The sequence below is a fragment of the Anomaloglossus baeobatrachus genome, chromosome 9 (assembly GCF_048569485.1).
Source record: "Anomaloglossus baeobatrachus isolate aAnoBae1 chromosome 9, aAnoBae1.hap1, whole genome shotgun sequence".
In the NCBI taxonomy this organism is placed as follows: Eukaryota; Metazoa; Chordata; class Amphibia; order Anura; family Aromobatidae; genus Anomaloglossus; species Anomaloglossus baeobatrachus.
Window position 1 is genome coordinate 42,060,178 of NC_134361.1, and position 23,038 is coordinate 42,083,215.

At 45.0% G+C, this 23,038-nt stretch overlaps 1 protein-coding gene across 1 annotated transcript in view; it reads left to right on the top strand.

Annotated features, from left to right (window-relative positions):
• Positions 1–22,135, top strand: part of LOC142250421 (uncharacterized) — a 36,129-nt gene extending 13,994 nt beyond the window's left edge. The window contains exons 3-6 of the mRNA XM_075322587.1: positions 6,630–6,763; positions 8,026–8,152; positions 17,366–17,479; positions 21,883–22,135. Coding sequence (XP_075178702.1) covers positions 6,630–6,763; positions 8,026–8,152; positions 17,366–17,479; positions 21,883–22,020 — 513 coding nt within the window. The 3' untranslated portion in view covers positions 22,021–22,135. The remainder of the gene's footprint in view (positions 1–6,629; positions 6,764–8,025; positions 8,153–17,365; positions 17,480–21,882) is intronic.
• The last annotated feature ends 903 nt before the right edge of the window (positions 22,136–23,038 follow it).

The following is a 23,038-nucleotide window of genomic DNA, read 5'->3' on the forward strand; positions in this document are numbered from 1 at the left end:
CATTCAATCGCAATCGCACGTAGGTTTTACACGCTACTATATTACTTACGATGCCGGATGTGCGTCACTTACGACGTGACCCCGCCGACACATCGTAAGATTTATTGTAGCATGTAAAGACCGCTTAAGACATGCCCCCACATCCTATAAAGAGACAAAGACCTGCCCCACATCCTGTAAAGGGACAAAGACCTGCCCCACATCCTGTAAAGGGACAAAGACCTGCCCCACATCCTGTAAAGGGGCAAAAACCTACCCCCACATCCTGTAAGGAACAAAGACCTGCCCACACATCCTGTAAAGGGACAAAGACCTGCCCCCACATCCTGTAAAGAGACAAAGACCTGCCCCCACATCCTGTAAAGAGACAAAGACCTGCCCCCACATCCTGTAAAGAGACAAAGACCTGCCCCCACATCCTGTAAAGAGACAAAGACCTGCCCCCACATCCTGTAAAGAGACAAAGACCTGTCCCCACATCCTGTAAAGGGGCAAAGACCTGCCCCCGCATCCTGTAAAGAGACAAAGACCTGCCCCCACATCCTGTAAAGAGACAAAGACCTGCCCCCACATCCTGTAAAGAGACAAAGACCTGCCCCCACATCCTGTAAAGAGACAAAGACCTGCCCCCACATCCTGTAAAGAGACAAAGACCTGCCCCCACATCCTGTAAAGAGACAAAGACCTGCCCCCACATCCTGTAAAGAGACAAAGACCTGTCCCCACATCCTGTAAAGGGGCAAAGACCTGCCCCCACATCCTGTAAAGAGACAAAGACCTGCCCCCACATCCTGTAAAGAGACAAAGACCTGCCCCCACATCCTGTAAAGAGACTAAGGGTATGTGCCCACAATCAGGCCTCACTCCGACCTGGTTGCAGCGGGTCCTGACCTGTGAGGACGCGAGTATCCTCCACAGGAGACCGCAGCTGCTCGTACCCATGATCAGGGTTCGGTGCATTGCGGTCTGTCTCTTGTGTTCTCCCTATGGAGGACGCATTCGAATCTGCAGCAAAAAAATTGACATGCTGCGACTTGGAAAGCCACACCTCAGGTCAGTGTTTGCTGCCGAAAAAAACAAGCACAATGGGTACAGGATTTGTAGAAATCCCATCCACTATGCTTGTACTGTACAATGCAGCATTTTGGACGCAGTTGAAGCATGCTGCGTCCAAAACGCTGCAAACACTGATCGTAGGGACGCACCCTATGACCTGCCCCCATGTCCTGTAAAGGTTCAAAGTTCTGCCCCCATGTCCTGTAGAGAGTCATAGACCTGCTCCCTTGTCCTTAAAAGGGTCATAGACCTGTCCCCCCATGTCCTGAAAAGGGTAATTGACCTTCCCCCATGTCCTCAAAAGGGACAAAGACCTGCCCCCATGTCCTGTAAAGAGTCAGAAACCTGCCCCCACTTCCGGATCCACTTAGAAATACCTTGAACACATTTATTTTATCTGCCCGATGGCATGTGGATGCCATTAGGGGAAAGGCTTGCTCAGGACAGAGGTGCCCCCATTTCTAGAACTCAACTCAAATATTTATTACATGGTTATCCGTTAATTTGAGTTATTTAAATATAATAATTAATTTAATTAATAATAATTAAAGTAATATTATATTTCTGTGTAGCCACCTGGTAAAAGAGTTGATCTCTGGGTTCTTCAGTTGATTGACAAGAGGGTTGATTAACCCTTAAAAATCACCCTCATTTTATAGATAGTTACAAGTCCAACCTTTTTCCACAATTATACATTTTGTGTCACACAATGTTATGTGTACTGAGAAAATCATCCTGCCCTTTTATTTTAAAGATGATAGAAACAAGTACATTGTTTGTCACTTTCATGCTGTTAAAAATAATATACATAGTCCCATACTGTACTAACATAATCTTGCGCCACCTGGTGTTCAAAGTGTAAAGTAATTTGCACGTCCACCTAATGAGCTGAGTGCTGGGGACGCACATGCTCAGTGAATCTTTCCACAGCCCAGGTGTTTACATTGTGATCCTCTGTTCAGTGCAGACTGGCCAATAAAAATATCCTCCTGTCTTACTTGTCAGGATGGGATGGGTACAGGATGATGCAAAACCTAAACCACATACCCTTTATCTTTTTATACTTACCCATCCCTGAGTTCAGCATCTTTTTTCAACTGTGCTATGCAACTATATGCAGCAGTCGGGATAAGTGTGTCATCAGCTGGTGCACTCTGCATAGGCAGCAGCTGATATGACAGAGGCTGAGCAAGAAAGCATTGACTATTGTGCTCTGCACATGTTCTTCTTCTGTATCTCCTTCCACTTGTGAAAGGATAAACAGTCTTACTGGAAGAGCTCTCTCAAATTTAAAAAAAAAAATGTCCCCTGTAAAAGACAAATAAAAACAACATTATAATAAACGTTACCTTTCAGCTCTAACTAGGTTTGGGGCTAGAGTAGTCAAATAATAATATTAAAAATATAGAATTTAGCACAAAAAACAAGTAACTTGATTTGTAAAGTTTTATGTTGGATTTTAGCAAAAAGCTGAACAAAGTAAAGGGCCAAAGGGCAAACGATAATTGCAATATATTATTAAAATGTAATATATGTGCCTGGTGAAGAAAGGGTTTAGGACTGGATTAGAATAAGCAACTGAGGGTTAGGACGGAAAAAATACTTTCCAAGTCTCGAATACTGGCAACCAATGCTACGCCCCTGGCTGACAGATTTTAGCAAAAAAGCTGAAGAAACTAAAGAGCCAAAGGGCAAACTATAATTACGGTACATAATTTTCTTAAACTATATTACATGTTCTTGGGGAATAAGGGGTTCAGAACTGGACTAGAAAAAGGAACTCAGGGTTAGGATGGAAAAAATACTTTCCAAGTCTCGAGTGCTGACAACTAATGTTATGCCCCTGGCTGTTGGAATTCAGCAAAAAGCTTAAGAAACTAAGGAGCCAAAGGGTAAACTATAATTACATAATTTTTTTTTTAAATATATTACCTGTTCCTGGGGAATAAGGGGTTCAGGACTGTACTAGAAAAAGGAACTCAGGGTTTGGATGGAAAAAAATACTTTCTAAGTCTCAAGTGCTGAAAACCAATGCTACGCCCCTGGCTGTCGGATTTCAGCAAAAAGCTTAAGAAACTAAGAGGCCAAAGGGTAAACTATAATTACAGAATTTTCTTAAAATATATTACCTGTTCCTGGGGAATAAGGGGTTCAGGACTGGACTAGAAAAAGGAACTCAGGGTTAGGATGGAAAAAAATACTTTCCAAGTTTCGAATACTGACAAACAATGCGATGTCCCTGGCTGTCGTATTTCAGCAAAAAGCTTAAGAAACTAAGGAGCCAAAGGGCAAAGTATAATTACATAATTTTCTTAAAATATATTACCTGTTCCTGGGGAATAAGGGGTTCAGGACTAGACTAGAAAAAGGAACTCAGGGTTAGGATGGAAAAAATACTTTCTAAAAAGTCTCGAATACTGACAAACAATGCTATGCCCCTGGCTGACGGATTTTAGCAAAAAGCTGAAAACACTAAGAAGCTAAAGGAAAAACTATAATTACATAATTTTTCGTAAAATGTATTCCATGTTACTAGGGAATAAGGGGTTCAGGACTGGGCTAGAAAAAGGAACTCAGGGTTAGGATGGAAAAAATACTTTCCAAGTCTCGAATGCTGGCAACCAATGCTACGCCACTGGCTGTCAGATTTCAGCAAAAAGCTTAAGAAACTAAGAGGCCAAAGGGCAAACTATAATTACATATTTTTTTTAAAATATATTACCTGTTCCTGGGGAATAAGGGGTTCAGGACTGGCTAGAAAAAGGAACTCAGGGTTAGGACGGGAAAAATACTTTCCAAGTCTCGAATACTGGCAACCAATGGTACGCCCCTGGCTGACAGATTTTAGCAAAAAGATGAAGAAACTAAGGAGTCAAAGGGCAAACTATAATTACGGTACATAATTTTCTTAAAATATAGAACATGTTCTTGGGGAATAAGGGGTTCAGGACTGGACTAGAAAAAGGAACTGAGGGTTAGGACGGAAAAAATACTTTCCAAGTCTCAAGTGCTGACAACCAATGCTACGCCCCTGACTGTCAGATTTCAGCAAAAAGCTTAAGAAACTAAGGAGCCAAAGGGCAAACTATAATTACATAATTCTCTTCAAATATATTACATGTTCCTGGGGAATAAGGGGTTCAGTACTGGACTAGAAAAAAGAACTCAGGGTTAGGACGGAAAAAATACTTTCCAAGTCTCAAGTGTTGTAGACAGTTGTTGGGAATAGAAAGTGTAATGTTGCTGACAATGACTATCTGGCAGACGCCAAGGTCATGCATGGATCCTAACAATATTGCTGAGCAATGGAAATAAGGATAAACAAGGAGACGGGGAATGCAGTGCTTGAGCAGGTGGTATTAGTGTACTGCTCTAATTTGCATGTACCCCGGCTTTACAGCTCTATTGTACTTACACAGCGGGTAGTGATTTTATATGGTAGGATCTCTATATTCAGTTCTTCTTCTTTATACCATCTCTGTATGATTATTGGGAACTTGACCCCCAGTGCTCCTCAGAATTCAGGGCCCGGTGCACAGATATACAGTAGTGCTGAAGTCTTTTTACCGTTTTTTTCCTGCACAGTGACATTAGTGGTGCTGCGAGGAACTGGAGACAGCCCTACTCACTTGAAAGGAGCTGCAGGTTGCCCACACAGCAAATGACCTATTGTTTAGCTATGTGCCCACGTTGCTTTTTTGTGTGCTTCTTTTCTGCACATAAAAAAGCCTGTTTTGGCAAGAAAAAGCAGCAGAAAAAATGGGGTTTTTTTGCAGCGTTTAGACTTTTTCATGCTTTTTTAATCTATTGAGATAGGGAAAACACAGGAAAAAAAAAACAAAAAACAAGAAAGAATAGACATGCTGCTTCTATTTTCCGCAACAAAATCTGCAAAAAAAAAAAAAAAGAAGCAACGTATACACAGTCAGGATTCTCATAGACTTTGTTGGTATGTGTTTTTCCTTGCACTACTGATCAAAATCTGCAAGGAAAAAAGCATAAAAAGATCTTTAAAAAAGCAACTTGCACACATAGCCTAAAACAGGGTTTTTTATGTGAAATATATTTGTTTTTTGTTCTTGGGGGGGTTCTTTTCGGTTTTGAGAAAGTGTTTATTCAATTTTATATGTCACTATGTACTGTATATACAGTATATAACAAAACAGAAAACAAAACATCTTGCAATTTTCACTTTTTTTTTACAGAAGGATTATTATTATAGACAGGTTTTCAATAAAAAATGACAACTTTATACTATAGATTACACAGGATCCAAAATTCACAATAAGTGATGTCACATCTCACCTGCTCTCCAGTACAATGTCTTATAACACCTCTATATATAGTGTATAACACAGGATCCACCATTCACAATAGGTGATGTCACAGCTCACCTCCTCCAGCACAATGACTGATAACACATCTATATACAGTAGATAATACAGAATCCAACATTCACAATCTATGATGATGTCACAGCTCACCTCCTCCCCCTCCTGTACAATGACTGATAACACCTCTATATAAAGTAGATAACACAAGATCCATCATTCACAATAGGTAATATTACAGCTCACCTCCTCCATCCTCCTGTATAATGACTGATAACACCTTTATATACAGTGAATAACACAGGATCCACCATTCATATTGGGTGATGTCTCAGCTCACCTCCTCCTCTACAATAACTAATAACACCTCTATATACAGTAGATAACACAGGATACATCAATCACAATAAGTGTATTGCAGCTCACCTCCTCTCCCTCATGTACAATGACTGATAACACCTCTATATATAGTAGATAACACAGGATCCATCATTCACGATAAGTGATATTGCAGCTCACCTCCTCTCCCTCCTGTACAATGACTGATATCATCTCTATATACAGTAGATAACACAGGATCCACCATTTAGAATAGGGAATATCACAACTCACCTCCTCCCCCTCCTGTACAATAACTGATCATAACACCTCTATATACAGTAGATAATACAGGATCCATCATTCACAACAGGTGATGCCACAGCTCACCTCCTCCTCCTGTACAATGACTGATAACGCCTTCATGTTTTTAATACATTTACCATAAATCGGTCATTTTCTGGACACATTGCCTTTAAGGGGCCACAACAATTAATCGGGGATGCAACCCTTTTTATTGTCTAGAAAGCTGAAGTTCTCAGAGGTCAAACGCCCAAAAATGAACAACAAAATGTCATATCCTAGTAATAAGCTATTACTTTATGAATCATGAAACCCATTTAACTCTTCGTGGACGTTTTAACCAAAGGGAGTCCCACTGAGTAAGTTCCTCCGTCTATAGTGTATCTTCGGATCCACTTTTACTTCTCCTGAAACAGCGCCACTCTTGTCCACAGGCTTGATCTGGAATTGCAGCTACAATGTCACAGCCTTTAGACATGAGTCGTTTTAAGGAAAAAAATAAGTTGCTGTTTTTCTAATTTCATACAACCCCTTTAAGGGCGCAGATTATGAACCTCCTGTATTGAATCCTTACCAATTCTTATAGTGTAATTGCATTTTCCTTTGTTTTCCATTCTTCAGAGCAGTCTAGAACACGTATTTGAAAACTGCTTTCCTCCAGTGTCACATCCACTTGTAGAAGAAGAAATTCAGCCGCTGGAATCATTATTATTACATGATGTCCAACCTCAAAGTGATGAACAGATGCGTACAAGGTAGGGGCTGGGTCTGTGGGGCTGGGTCTGCGGGGCAGGGTTTGCGGGGCTGGGTCTGCCGGTCTGGGTCTGCGGGGCTGGGTCTGTGGGGCTGGGTCTGCGGGGCAGGGTTTGCGGGGCTGGGTCTGCCGGTCTGGGTCTGCGGGGCTGGGTCTGCGGGTCTGGGTCTGCGGGGCAGGGTCTGCGGGGCTGGGTCTGCCGGGCAGGGTCTGCGGGGCTGGGTCTGCCGGGCAGGGTCTGCGGGGCTGGGTCTGCCGGTCTGGGTCTGCGGGGCTGGGTCTGCCGGTCTGGGTCTGCGGGGCTATGTCTGCGGGGCTGGGTCTGCGGGGCAGGGTCTGCGGGGCAGGGCCTGCGGGGCAGGGCCTGCGGGGCTGGGTCTGCGGGGCTGGGTCTGCGGGGCAGGGTCTGCGGGGCTGGGTCTGCCGGGCAGGGTCTGCGGGGCTGAGTCTGCCGGTCTGGGTCTGCGGGGCTGGGTCTGCCGGTCTGGGTCTGCGGGGCTGTGTCTGCGGAGCTGGGTCTGCGGGGCAGGGTCTGCCGGTCTGGGTCTGCGGGGCTGGGTCTGCCGGTCTGGGTCTGCGGGGCTATGTCTGCGGGGCTGGGTCTGCGGGGCAGGGTCTGCGGGGCAGGGCCTGCGGGGCAGGGCCTGCGGGGCTGGGTCTGCGGGGCTGGGTCTGCGGGGCAGGGTCTGCGGGGCTGGGTCTGCCGGGCAGGGTCTGCGGGGCTGGGTCTGCCGGGCAGGGTCTGCGGGGCTGGGTCTGACGGGCAGGGTCTGCGGGGCTGAGTCTGCCGGTCTGGGTCTGCGGGGCTGGGTCTGCCGGTCTGGGTCTGCGGGGCTGTGTCTGCGGAGCTGGGTCTGCGGGGCAGGGTCTGCGGGGCAGGGTCTGCGGGGCAGGGCCTGCGGGGCTGGGTCTGCGGGGCTGGGTCTGCGGGGCAGGGTATGCGGGGCAGGGTCTGCGGGGCAGGGTCTGCGGGGCTGGGTCTGCGGGGCAGGGTCTGCGGGGCTGGGTCTGCGGGGCTGGGTCTGCGGGGCAGGGTCTGCGGGGCAGGGTCTGCGGGGCTGGGTCTGCGGGGCAGGGTCTGCGGGGCTGGGTCTGCGGGGCAGGGTCTGCGGGGCAGGGTCTGGGTCATACTGAGCCTCCCGGACACTTGTCATGTTCTTCTTGCTTCTTTGGTTTATTGTAAACAGTAGAATGTTTGTATATTTTGCAGATTTCTGTCTCATATGTTCTTTTGTCTTTTTTTATTTTGGTTTGTGATTGCAGATCCATAGACTATCTGCAGCGCTCCTCGTGTGAACGCACAAGAGACCCCGATGCCCTGTACAAGTGGAAAGGATCCCTGCTACACAGCAGCTACCTCTCATGTCTCCCAATCAACCCTAATGATAAGGTTAGTTTGCAATTATCTTTTGTAGTTTTTTACATTTTTTAAAAAAGTATCATAGTTACATAGTTACATAGGTTGCAAAAAAGACCTGGGTCCATCTAGTTCCCCCTTCCTCTACCAATTATATATTTTGTCATTAAATCATTTATAACCGACTATGTTTTGTGCACTGAGGAAATGATCCAGCCCTGATATAAAGCTGTTATAGTATCTGCCATTACTACCTCTTGTGCTCGGCATTCCACAGTCTGACTGCTCTAACTGTAAAGAACCCTTTCCTATTTAGCTGTCGGAATCTCTTTTCTTCCACTCGCAGTGAGTGCCCCCTGGTCCTTAGTATTGTCTTTGGAAGAAATAAGTCATGTGCCAGTCCTTTATATTGACCACACATGTATTTATACATATAAATGAGATCTCCTCTGAGACGTCTTTTTTCTAAGCTAAACATATCTAACTTTTTCAACCTCTCATCATACGGGCGGCCTCCATTCCTTGTAGTAGTCTAGTTGCCCGCCTTTGAACTGACTCTAACTTCTGAATGTCCTTTTTAAAATGTGGAGACCAAAAATGGACCCCATATTCCAGATGTGGCCTTACAAGTGATTTATAGAGGGGTAACAATACGTTGGGATCACGGGATCTAATCTCTCTTTTTATACACCCTAAAATCTTGTTTGCTTTAGCAGCTGCTGCCTGACATTGAGTGCTGCTGCTCAGCTTATCTGTAATGAGAATACCCAAGTCCTTCTCCTGTTCTGTAGTCTCGAGTTTTCTTCCATTTAATGTATACGCAGCTATAGGATTACTCTGTCCTAGGTGCATTACTTTACATTTATCAACATTAAATCTCATTTGCTGAATGTCTGCCCATTCTGACATATCCAGATCGTTTTGTAATATTGTACTATCAAGGTCAGATTTTAATATCCTACATAGTTTGGTGTCATCAGCAAAGACTGACACTTTACTATCAATCCCATCCACAAGGTCATTAATAAAGAGATTAAAAAGAATCTGTCCTAGAAGAGATCCCTGCAGTTCCCACTCCTCCTAGCACAGATCCCTGCGGTGATTACTGCTCCCAGTACAGATCCCTGTGGCACCCCACTGCTGACTATAGCCCATTTAGAGAATGTACCATTTATGACTACTCTTTGTTTCCTATCTTTTAGCCAATTCCTTACCCAGTTGCATATTGTGTCCCCTAGTCCTTGCTTCTGGAGCTTTAGTATAAGCCTATTATGTGGTACAGTATCAAATGCCTTTGCAAAGTCCAAATAAATCACATCAGCTGCATTACCAATATCCATGCTTGCACTTACCCCCTCATAGAACCCCAACAGATTGGTTAGACACGACTTATCTTTCATGAATCCATGCTGTCAGTTATTATATTATTTCCTGCAATATATTTTTGCATTTCAACCCTTAAATTGCCCTTAAAAACCTTGCATACTACTGATGTCAGGCTTACTGGACGGTAGTTGCCTGGATCCACCCTCTTACCTTTCTTAAATATTAGTACCACATCAGCAATCCTCCAATCCTGACGCACTAACCCTGTTGCAAGAGAGTCTAAGAAGATGAGACACAGCGGTCTGTCAATTACTGAGCTCAATTCCCTCAATATTCGTGGATGAATGCCATTGGGTCTGGGGGATCTGTCAATGTTTACTCAGATACAGGCGTACTTGTTCTTGTGTTAAATTAGTTATATCAGGTGGTGAATTTTGCCTTGTTGAATGATCTCTGGAACAGTCAGTTCCTTGGTGAACACAGATGAGAAGTGCTTGTTTAATATCTCAGCTTTTTCTTTGTCCTCTATAATTATCCTATTATCGTTTGAAGGGCCGATACCATCCTTTGTCTTCCTTTTGGCATATCTTTCCCTTTAAAATTAAATCGTTAATAAATATAAATTGTCACAAGTTTTTTCTAAAAGCCAAAATCGTTAAAAGGAACACAGAAGAGACTGGCTCTAATGTGATGCACCACATCTAGGGAGGCTGTGGGCTGCTATTTTTAGGCTGGGAAGGTCCAAATAACCATGGACCTACCCAGAAAAATAATACCAGCCCGCAGCTGTCTGCTTTACCTTGGCTGGTTATTAAAAATAAGGCAGAACCCAAGTCATTGTTTTAAATTATTTATTTAGCTCCTAAGAGCAACCTGAGAGTCGGAGATGTGTTCAGGCTACTTCCTCATGCAGTTTCCATTACATTTAAGCACTGTCCATCCATTTTAGCTATTTTCCTGCCTCCTCAGGCCTCCTGTTAGGGTCGTCTAGAAAAATGTTTGAGTTTCCAATTGACTTCCATTATACTCGGTACTTGAACTGAGCCCATCCGAGTGTCCGACCTGCCCAATTTGAGTAGTAAGCACTCGAGCATTTTAGTGCTCGCTCATCACTAGTAAATTTTAGATGTAATGGATATTTTTTCGATTTTCCATCACGATTTTTGGCCAGGAAATCATTAGCAGCCTTCAGTACTTGCCAATTGCCTCAACGTGGCAAATAACAGGGCAGTCCCATTTGCCAATTTTGTACACATCAAAAGTGGGCACATGGGTTATGAGCTACGCAGTGTAATTGAAGTTAGCACTGGCTCACCTGCAAAATGGACAAGACTAATGCACGCTGGGATTGTGCACTCAGACAGCGCACTGCCAAAAATTACTGGCGTCTGATCGCACCCTAAAGGCATTAAGCTGGGTTCACATGAACGTTGCCATTCTCGGATGAGACATGTACGGGATACACACGTGACTGTTCATGTGCGGAGCCCTGCACTGAAGGTCTGCAAAAATAAAACAGAAAAACCAGCTAGTAAAAAGGCTTATAAATGATATTGCATACATGTTCACAAAAGAAAAAAGCGATAGGACAAGAACACAAAATCATACATGTGAATGGGCCCTTATTTTAGGAGAAACTTAGGAAACCTCCAGCAGTTTTTTGTTCACCCAAAAAAAAACCCTAGATGGCGTACGGATAGTAAAAAGGGACACGTACCACGTTTGGATGAAAAATGGATCCATCACACTGATAAAAAAAAGGGACACCAAAGAAACAGGATGTGTAAATAAAGCAATTATCTATGAAAACAATCAGCAATGTCATAAATATGTTCGGCAATATAAGACATACACAGACGTGTAGGTCAGAGGTGTTAAACTCAAGGCTCATGGGCTCTCTTAGCCCTAATACTCAGGGACGCCTGTCTTAGCCCTACTATCCAGGGACGGCTCTCCTAGCCCTACTACCCAGGGACAGCAGTCATATAGCCCTACTATCCAGGGACAGCAGTCATATAGCCCTACTATCCAGGGACAGCGTTATTACCCTACTACCCAAGGACAGGACTCTTAGCCCTTAGACCCATGTAAACCTCTCTTAGCCCTACTACAGAAGGACAGCTCTCTTAGCTTTTCTTCCCCGGGACAGCTCTCTTAGCCCTACTACCCAAGGACAACGCTCTTATTCCTACTACCCAGGGACAGCTGTCTTAGCCCTACTACCCAGGGACAGCTGTCTTAGCCCTACTACCCAAGGACAGCACTCTTAGCTCTACTACCCAAGGACAGCACTCTTAGCCCTACTACCCAAGGACAGCACTCTTAGCCCTACTACCCAAGGACAGCACTCTTAGGCTTACTACCCAAGGACAGCGCTCTTAGCCCTACTACTCAGAGACAGCGCTCTTAGCCCTACTACTCAGAGACAGCACTCTTAGCCCTACTACACAGGGACAGCTCTCTTAGCCCTACTACTTAGGGACAGCTCTCCTAGCCCTACTAATCAGGGACAGCTCTCTTAGCCCTACTACTTAGGGACAGCTCTCCTAGCCCTACTAATCAGGGACAGCTCTCTTAGCCCTACTACCCAGGGACAGCACTCTTAGCCCTACTACCCAGGGACAGCATCCTTAGCCCTACTATCCAGGGACAGCTCTCTAAGCCCTTCTTCCCCGGGACAGCTTTCTTAGCCCTACTACCCAGGGACAGCACCCTTAGCCCTACTGACCAGGAACAGCACTCTTAGCCCTACTACCCAGGGACAGCACCCTTAGCCCTACTATCCAGGGACAGCTCTCTAAGCCCTTCTTCCCCGGGACAGCTTTCTTAGCCCTACTACCTAGAGATAGCACTCTTAGCCCTACTAACCAGGGACAGCTTTGTTAACCCCACTACCCAGAGACAGCGCTCTTAGCCCTACTACCCAGGGACAGCGCTCTTAACCTTTCTACCCATGAAGAGCTCTCTTAGCCCTACTATTCAGGGTCAGTTCTCTTGGTCCTTTTACCAAGGAACCGCACTCTTAGCCCTACTACCCAAGAGCATCTATCTTAATCCTACTACCAAGGGACAGGACAGTACTCGTACTCTACTATCTTGGGACAGCGTTCTTAGCCCTATTACCCAAGAACAGCTCTCTAAAACCCACTAAACAGGGACAGCGCTCTTAGCCCTACTACTCAGGGTCAGCTCTCTAAGCCCTACTAGCCAGGGACACCGTCTTAGTCCTAGTACCCAGGGACAGCTCTCTTAGCCCTACTATCCAAGGTCAGCGCTCTTAGCCCTACTACACAGGGAAAGCTTCCAACTGTGACAGCCTCAAAGAAATATATTAAGCTATATACTTGAGTTGGGTTCGGTGACCAGTTGGTGCATTGCAGTTTGTGCTCACACTGTGTTTCACGGACGTCTGAATCAGCACTTTGAAGGCATCCATACTGCTCATGTGGTCCTAAGAGAAAATGGGTTTGACACCTCTCGTATAGGTGATACTGGTGCTGCTGGGTGTCATGTGATGTTCTGCTCTTCACTCGCCAGGTGTCGTGGCGGCGTCAGACTCTGTTCACATTGCAGAGTGTGACAGGCAACCTTATGTCTCTTAGTTGATCAGCCAGAGTCGGGCGTCGGCTGTTTCATGTTCACTGCTCATCAGTCCAGCAGGAGTTAATCCAAGTTGGCTTGTCAACTGCTGCTAGGAGCTCAGTTTGCTAATGACCACTCACAGCCGCCTCCATCCTTTATAATGTGCTGGATCTGGTTCCTCATCATCGATTATAGCTCCAGTGATTCCGATCTTTAGTGTGTAATCCAGTTTCTGGTGGTCAGTTGTATGCTATCCTGTTTGGTGTGGAAATATCCCTGTTGTCTGTTTATTTCCTCCCTGTATCTTATTTCTTCCTGTGCACGTATTGTCTCTCCTCTGTGTCTGATTGCAGACTGTATGTGTTTGGGTTCTCCCCTGTCTGCCTTATCTGTTGGGTTTGTTACTTCGGTCTCGGTCCTCCCCAGGGATGTGGGAGAAGAGGTGTTCGACCAGGGTTCGGACAGGAGTTAGGGTCACACTGGCGGTCCAGACCTTGCTACCACAGGGCGTACCTCTGGGATAAGGCACAGCGCAGGGTCCCTACTCTGAGGGTCAGTCTAGGTGCCTCTTCTTCAGTTACCCTGACCCTCCTGTGACACTGGACATTCTGATATCTGTCTACACATGAGCCAACCTTGTACTAACATCAGAAAATCTAAATCTGACAATTTTAATGAGTGAAACAATAAAAAAAAGTTAATTTGGAAGTTATATAACTAAGTGTGTGTAGAGTCATCTATTAATAAGGGAGATATCTGCCAAGGATTTACTAATTTGCTGAATGTTCTAGATGCATCTTTACCGAATAACTCCCCCAAAGACATAGTGTATCTGTTCATCTAGTCACTGTTTGATGACATACAAAGAGAGGAAGTCGTATAACTCCCCCGAAGATTTCCCATCTGTTACACTAGTCGTACAATATCAGCTCTTGTAGTCTCGTACTCACTCAGGTTATATAAGTCTGTTCTATATTCCTATACAGTTAGGTCCAGAAATATTTGGACAGTGACACAATTTTGGCGAGTTGGGCTCTGCATGCCACCACATTGGATTTGAAATGAAACCTCTACAACAGAATGCAAGTGCAGATTGTAACGTTTAATTTGAAGGTTTGAACAAAAATATCTGATAGAAATTGTAGGAAATGTGCACATTTCTTTACAAACACTCCACATTTTAGGAGGTCAAAAGTAATTGGACAAATAAACCAAACCCAAACAAAATATTTTTATTTTCAATATTTTGTTGCGAATCCTTTGGAGGCAATCACTGCCTTAAGTCTGGAACCCATGGACATCACCAAATGCTGGGTTTCCTCCTTCTTAATGCTTTGCCAGGCCTTTACAGCCGCAGCCTTCAGGTCTTGCTTGTTTGTGGGTCTTTCCATCTTAAGTCTGGATTTGAGCAAGTGAAATGCATGCTCAATTGGGTTAAGATCTGGTGATTGACTTGGCCATTGCAGAATGTTCCACTTTTTTGCACTCATGAACTCCTGGGTAGCTTTGGCTGTATGCTTGGGGTCATTGTCCATCTGTACTATAAAGCGCCGTCCGATCAACTTTGCGGCATTTGGCTGAATCTGGGCTGAAAGTATATCCCGGTACACTTCAGAATTCATCCGGCTACTCTTGTCTGCTGTTATGTCATCAATAAACACAAGTGACCCAATAACAAAACTTGTGTCACTGTCCAAATATTTCTGGACCTAACTGTATAACCTTGTGAAGACTTACAGAAAACATCTGACCTCTGTCATTGCCAACAAAGGATATAGAACAAAATATTGAGATGAACTTTTGTTATTGACCAAATACTTATTTTCCACCATAATTTGCAAAAAATAATCTTGCCAAATCAGACGCGGTGATTTTCTGGATTTTTCTCATTTTGTCTCTCACAGTTGTGGTCACCTATGATGTCAATTACAGGCAAATCTCATCTTTATAAGTGGGAGAACTTGCACAATTGGTGCCTGACTAAATTCTTTTTCCCCCCACTGTATATCCGGCCATCTGTCTTCATGGTCAAACACACCCATTACACAGGGGCAAATTTATAAGATTATCCTGGGACCGAAACATTTTTTTTTTAACACATCCAATTGTGAAATGTATTTTTATTCTAAGATCTATTAACTAAAATGTACTTTGTTCATGGGACAACCCCTTTAAGAGTTAAGCCATGCAAGTGTAAGTGTGACACCCTGGACTAGCCAGGTAGTCACAGGTAGGCCCTTGCATAACACCCGTCCCCTAAAAAGGTGTCATCAGCCACCCTTAAAAACCCTAGTCACCTCCCTCAGGATTTAATGAGCACACCACGGGGTGTGGCCAGGCGGTTGGACACACCCACAGAGGAGTTCACAGGGCCTGAGGCAGGAGAAACCAGTTAATAGATTAGTTTTGACAGTGGAGGAGTGAAGGTCAAGTGCAGAGGCAGACCTGTGCCCAGGTCTGCCCTAGTCTAAATCCAGGTGTCTGGGTTGGAGCCCAGTCACCTCTGGCTAGGAGGCGAACGGTGGCCTCAGCCTGCAGGAGCCGAGAAGACGGCTCGGTGGAACCGTAAGGGACCGGGGCAGGGTAGTACCGAACCGGGGAACCGACTGGAAACCGGAGCACAAAGGGGGGTACTCAGACCCTGAAACTCAGTCCAGAAACCAGTGGACCCAGTTAATTAACTGATTGAGGTCTGGACTATAGGTCCTTTCCCACCCAAGTCCCGACTGAAGACAACAGCCCACCGAGGGGGATAAAACGCCACCGCTCAGGCTTAGAGATCCCAAGGGCCAGCGTCTGCGGGCAAACGGGCTCTCCTGACACACAACGCACGGGCCATCCACAGCTACAAAGAATGTGCAGGAGAAAGGCGGAGACCACCAACCCGAGTGGGGGACCAAACGCAGCCGGCTGCGGGCACCGACCACCATCTTTTTGGTTTACCAGAGACTCTTGTGCATCTGTAATAGTGAGTACAACTGTGCCCTCAAGCCACGAATCGCCCTGCACCGCCAAGCACCCAAATACCATCCCCAACGGGCCCCAGGACCATCACCCCTGCCCACGGAGGGGTTAACACCTTGCTGCGCAACATCTTCCCCGGGTGCCTAGTGAACAACAGCGGTGGTGTCCACATTCACCACAACCCGTGGGTGGCGTCACGAACTCTAACAAAAATCACGGCCTCGGCCATGACCCTAAACCCCCCTTCAAAGCGCCAGCCCCTTTCAGAGCGAAGTGACACCTGGTCCGGAGGCGCTCAAGCCACCCACAAACGAGCCAAGATCTGAGTGGCTCGGCTGCAGCTGAGCGCGGGGCGGTACATAAGTACACAAGGGTAGTGTCACATGGAGGTTTTTGCAATCACCGCCGACTGTCATGGCAGTGTCAGGATCTGTGGAAACTCCAAATTCTTGAACTCTCCCTTCAAAATTCTCTGATGTCTGTGATCAGTGCACAGATCCAGACGTACTGGTGGTTGTAGTGCTGTATTGCTGTGTGTGGTTGTGTGTTAACCCTTGTCCATTTGTTGCTGCCTTACTTCTCTTGCTTTTCTCCTTAGTTTCTTACTGTTTGTTGCTGTGAGTTTGCAGTGTGTCTGAGTTTTGTTTTTTTCCCTGTCTGTCTAGATCTGTGTTGCCATCACATTCCTGCCACTTCCTTCCCAGAGGGGACAAATTAGCTCTGGTCAGGAGAATAGTAAGGCACGGGACTCCACCATTATTGGTAACCCTGAGGTTAGGGATAGCCTAGAGTCGGATAGCATGAGGGACAGCATAGAAGCCCCTTGTCCCTCACTATTTTGCAGTCCCATTGTGACAGGCAGTACATTGAAACTGCTCATAGCTCATGCTGGCCGATGCTGGATGTATAATACAGCTGGCATCTGCCATGTCTGGACTGGGCTTGGCTCCTGAATCTGCACCTTACAACCTGTTCCATGTTATGTTCATGATGGAGCGTTTAGGGCTTAAAGGGTTTGTCTCAAGAAAAAATCTTCCATTGATATGTTCTTGCCCAGGGTCCCGAGGAAGGGACCCTACCTAATGACCCAAAACAGAGCGCCTCCCATTCAGGTATACTGGAGCTGTGCTTCCTTTATAAGGCTATTGACCATGGTGACATGTCTGGCTCTTTTTCAGCAATGTCAGCTGTTTTCTTGGGCATCAGGTTGGAATCCCAGGGCGAATATCTGGTTGGACAATCCCTGTATAAAACCTACACAAATGCAGTCTTGGATTATATAAGGAAAACAATGAAATCAGTATAAATTGAATCATGTCATCACTGGAGCTGGTATTCTGATATTAAGTATTGACATTTTTTTTCCTTCCATAGGGTCCACCTCACAGAACCAGGTTTTCTGCGTCTCCCCCAGTCCCTAAACAAAGGCCACAACCACACAAGCTGAGCACGGGGTTAGCAAGAGACCCGGAACTCAAACTTATGAAGGTGAGAGAACACCTAAACTCATATAAAGTCACCAGACATGTTATTACAATTATTGGGCATGGCAATGTGCAAATCATCAGGTCTGCAGAACAATCTTTCCAGCATTTTACACAGTAAGGTTTGGTTTCCAGGTATATGAACAGTTCTATGTAATTACTGTGAAAGACGCATCTCCTCTGTCCCCTCTAACAGCAAGAAGTTCAAGCATAATCTGAGCTATCTACTGCAACCCTGGGAGATAGCGGCATCTAATCAGTTAATTTGCAAGAACATGACATAGCTGCTACAAAATGGTTAGTCTGCATGAAGGAGAAATACAGTAGCTGCCTGTAAAAGGTTACATTTCAAGTAGAGGACATAGCTGCATCAAAAGGTTACTCTACAAGAAGGGGACATAGCTGTTTGTAAAGGGTTTATTTGTAAAATAAATAATCTGCTCACTCAGTACACTCACTGATTCTTCCCCCAGTACTGATACCTGCCCCATGGGTGAAACTGCATGGTGGCTGTTAACCTAAGCATTGAGCTGTACAATTAAAAATTTAAATTGGCTTCATTTTTGAGAACAGGGAGGATTTTTAATCAATGTTACCTGTGGAGACACAGGGGTCAGTGGGTGCTCTCGTCCGCTGATCCGGCCACCTTTAGAAAGACAGCATGGCCCAGGGCTCATCCCAACTGAACGCTCGACCTCTTTAACCGTGGGCGAAACACTACTCAGACAACACAGGGTGAGGGAATCCCAATATTTAGACTTTATTGGATCCCCAAACAATTAACGGCACATAGCACATAACCAGCAGAACACACAAATGTAACAGGCAACAGAGTCTCACCCTTCCGCTGGCTCACCAGGGATTAGAATGTCCATGCCTCAGAGCTTCCAGGGCTACTTACTCCATTTCAGCAGCACCCCGCTTTCGGCGGGCACCCACCGAGAATGGAATAACGCCAGATTTAGGAAGCTGTCTGAGGTCTGCAAAGTCTGTAGTCAGATGACTGGATTGTCCCAAGCTGGATTCCTTCCTTGGGTAGTCCTTGATATCAAAGCCGAATCCTTGCATTTGATGCTGAAGTCAATATAGTGATATAATCCAGGTTTGGTTATGGCTTGCCAATCGGATCCGCAGGTCCTAGATTGGTAGCATGTAGCAAGAGTCTCCCCGGGCAATGGACAGTCCTCCTTCTTATACCCCTGAGCACTCCATTCAGACCATTGGGTTCTTTACGATTGGTGGATAAGACTGGGCTCTTATTGGCTAGATTTCAAGCCATATTCAACTATCCAGAGACAGGATAGACAGGTAAGTTACATCACATCTAGCAATTCACTTAGTAATACAATGGGAAGTTCGCATAATTGATTTATCTGGGTGTCTGGCCTTCATTAGCCAAGGCAATTACATGAGTTAACAAGAGTCTTGTGAAAACAATGAGGGACTTATCCCCCGTCTATAAACAAACTATCTTCATGTCTGGCTGAATTTTAAGAAATTTTAACCCCTGACAGAGTCCATGTCGTCACATTACCTATTTATAAAATTGAGATAAACCCTTTGATCCGAGTCTTTCACTATAAACTGTAGACAGACAACCACAGAAGGCAGTGAAGGATATACAACCTCAGTTGCTGTTTGCAGCCTCCTCCTCCTACTGGCTGCTTCATAATACACAGCTATACGAACAGCTCTGTGTCCTTACTGTAAAAGAAGCATCTCCCCTGTCCCCACTAACAGCAGGAAGTTCAAGCATCTCCAAAAGCCACCCACCACTCCATTAGTTTTCCATGAGTGGAGCATCATTGTAGACGCCTGACCAACATTGCATTCAGACAGGTCTACAAAGCCTTGTTCTTGGGATCTGTGAGACTACCAGCGCTCATCAACTTCTACCAATCCTACTGTACTAATAACTCCTCCTAAATATGAGACTACTCATTTAAAGGGTGCACATCAGTTATAGAAAAAAAAGTACAGTTTATGAAATTATCAGACTTTTGCAATCAATAAATCAATCACAAATATGGTGAATTCACCAATCCATCCCAAAAAGCCCTGAAGCTACGAAACACCAATCAGGTGAATTTGTTTCTTACCTTCAGCCAAGAGCTTGGACTTTACACAGAATATTAGTAACAAAAAGGAGACAGCTGCACTCAGATATCTGGAACAATGAATATGGGAATATAGACATACATTACTGCTATGAAAAACATGTAAAAATTGAGATACATAGCACACAAAAATGGCCAGTGTTATGTGAGCCCAACAGCCAACGGCAAGGTGACCTCTTTTTGTTGGGTCCCTATCAAAGTAATGCCTCTCTTTGAGTTAAAAAAAAAATACAGAATATTTTTATATATCAGCGATGTAATAAAATGTCTCTGTGTATTATGCAGCCCAGATAAAGTAGGAGGACACAGCTGCTTCTACAGGACTTATTTGCAACTGAAGGACATAGTTACTAGTAGATGGTTAGTCTACTAAAAATGGATATAGCAGCATCTAAGCAGTTAATTTGCCACAATGTGACATAGCTGCATCAAAAGGGTTAAGGCCACTTTACACGCTGCGATCTCGGTAGCGAGATCGCTAGCGTGCGTACCCGCCCCCCTTGTTTGTGCGTCACGGGCAAATCGCTTCCCGTGCCGCACAACATCGCGCGGACCCGTCACACGGACTTACCTGCCTAGCGACGTCGCTGTGACCGGTGAACCGCCTCCTTTCTAAGGGGGAGGTTCGTTCAGCGTCACAGCGATGTCACTAAGCGGCCGCCCAATAGAAGCGTAGGGGCGGAGATGAGCGGGACACAACATCCCGCCCACCTCCTTCATTCCTCATTGCCGGCGGCCGCAGGTATGGTGAGGTTCCTCGTTCCTGTGACGTCACACATAGCGATGTGTGCTGCCGCAGGAACAACGAACAACATCATACCTGCAGCAGCAACGATAATTGGGAATAGGGGGGCATGTCACCGATTAGCGATTTTGAACGTTTTTGCGATGATTCAAAATCGCTCATAGGTGTCACACGCAACGACATTGTTAACGCGGCCGGATGTGCGTCACAAATTCTGTGACCCCAACGACAGTGCTTTAGCGATGTCGTAGCATGTAAAGCGGCCTTTAGTCTGCATGATAGAGAAATACAGTAGATGCCTGTAGAAGGTTAAAATGCAAGTGGAGGACATAGCTGCACCAAAAGGTTAGTCTGCAAGAAAGGGACATAGCTGTTTGTAAAGTGTTAATTTGTAAAAGAAGTAATCTGCTCACTCTAAAGGGGTTTTTGGAAGAGCTTTGTGTTTTGCTGGGGGCGGTGCGCTCCTGAAGATTGACAGTTTGGACCGACGGCATGTCGCACCACTGGTTCAAACTGTACTATTACCTAGGCTGCAATGGAGACGCCCAAGGGCACTGAGGCTGGCCGGATCTAGCCAGCTCCACATCACCGCAAACTGCTTGTAAAGCATAGGGCCTGCTTGCGTTGCGTGCACATTGCCTTGCTTACCGGCCAGAGTGAGACTGCATGGTGGCTGTTAACCTAAGATAAACCCTTTGATCTGAGTCTTAAACTGTAGACAGACAGACAACAAAAGGAGGCAGTGACAGGATAAACCTCAGTTGCTGTTTCAAGCCTCCTCCTCCTACTTCTGCTTCATAATACACAGGTCCATGACTTATTCAGCATGAAGTAAAAGACAACATTATGATATTTTTCAATACTGCACACTCCCAGTCTATTCCAACTCAGTGGTATTTTTCAGCTCAGAAGTATTCAAACAGGAGAAGAGAAGGGGTTAATGCCGCGCATCAGCCAAATGAAGATGTAGAGTTGTTGATAAATTGATATCTTTTTTTATTTCATAGGTCTAGGCGTTTCGAGGTTGAGACCTCTTCCTCAGGACCAGATGTTTTGTTCCTGAGGAAGAGGCTTCCACCTCGAAACGTGTAGACCTATGAAATAACAAAGATATCAATTTATCAACAACCCTACATCTTCATTTGGCTGATGCGCAGCATTAACCCCTTCTCTTCTCCTGTTTGAATGCTCATCCACGTGGGGCTGCGGCAGACGCCATTATCTTATGCTTGGCAGTGGTTGTGACTTTCACAACCACATTAGGTGAGTGTATATATTTTATATATTACTCCTGTCATCTGTTAATACCCTATCAGCGCTTCTTTTTTCTAGTCTTATCAGCTCAGAGGTAGGAAGTCTCACATAGATGTCAAAATAGTAGGACAGCTGAGAGCCTGACATTCCATAAAATCAGATTTGTGACAGGTCCCCTTTAAAATGCCACCATTAAAGTGACCAAATCTTTTAACTATCAGCATTACTACAGATAGTCCCTATGCGATCAATATTCACTACTTTGTCTATTTTTTCCCCTCTGTGTCCCAGGTGGCCTCTGTGTCAGTCCACGTCACTGGTTTCAGCCCATCCCATCACCTGCAGTCCCTTTTCCAGCACTGGTCCCAGCCCAGCGGGAAGACTCGGCTGAAGGTCGCCTATGAATTTAACCGCAGTCTCCTTGTGTAATATTTCCCTTGGACTCACAATTTGAAGTTTTGGTAATATTTGGTGGCAGATTTGAGCATTTTTATGTCGCAGAAAAGTATATTTTCTACAATAAAAGCTAGTGATTAAAGAGTGATTTGACTTCCATACAATTTGTTTGCCATTAGTAATATTTGCCGACTTTATGTATTATTTAAATTATAGAATAACAGCAATTAATTATTATTATTTAGGCCTCATTCACATAAAGCAGTTTTAGTTTAAATTTAATTTTCAATTTTATTTTAATCATTACTACTATAGAGCCATTGATGAGAGCTGCTTCCCTTTCCAATAAAATTTAGCTTACCTGAAGCACCACTAGGGGGAGCTCACTGTTTGCAGATTTAGTAAGTACATACTGAAATATAGGGAATCTGTCAGAAGGTTTTTGCTATGTGATCTGAAAACAGCAAGCTGCAAGGGTTAAAATATGGAATTCAGGGATGCCTGTCTTGTCACAGTTGTTTATTTGCTATTTTTGTTTAAATAGCAGGACTTATCATTGCTCGGACTACAATGTCACGTGCACGACAGCCTGGCACACCTTGTCCTCTGATTGGCACCTCACTGTCAATGTACAATCTCTATTGAAAGCCTGATGTGGGAGGGGCAGCTCTCTTAGCTCTGCTACATGGCTAAATCTAAAAATTCTGATTGTGTAAGAACAGCTGCACCCGGTAATCTAAGTGATACATCATTGGATTCAGGATCTCTTTGCCTACACTATGCTGCTCTCAGATGAGGTAGCAAAATTTTGCTGACAGATGCTCTTTAAACCATGTGCATTGAGCTCCCCCCAAGTGGTGCAGGCAGACAGAATTTTATAATGTAAAAAGAGGACCTGTAATTTGCCAAAAATATATACAGTATATATTAGTCACCAGGTGAAAACAACACTGATCTCCTGATTCTGGAGCTGTATTTCTTTTGTTCCTGCACCAATTCTGTTATTCTTAACTGATCCAGAAAAGCTCCATTCATCAAGTAGGCTGTCATT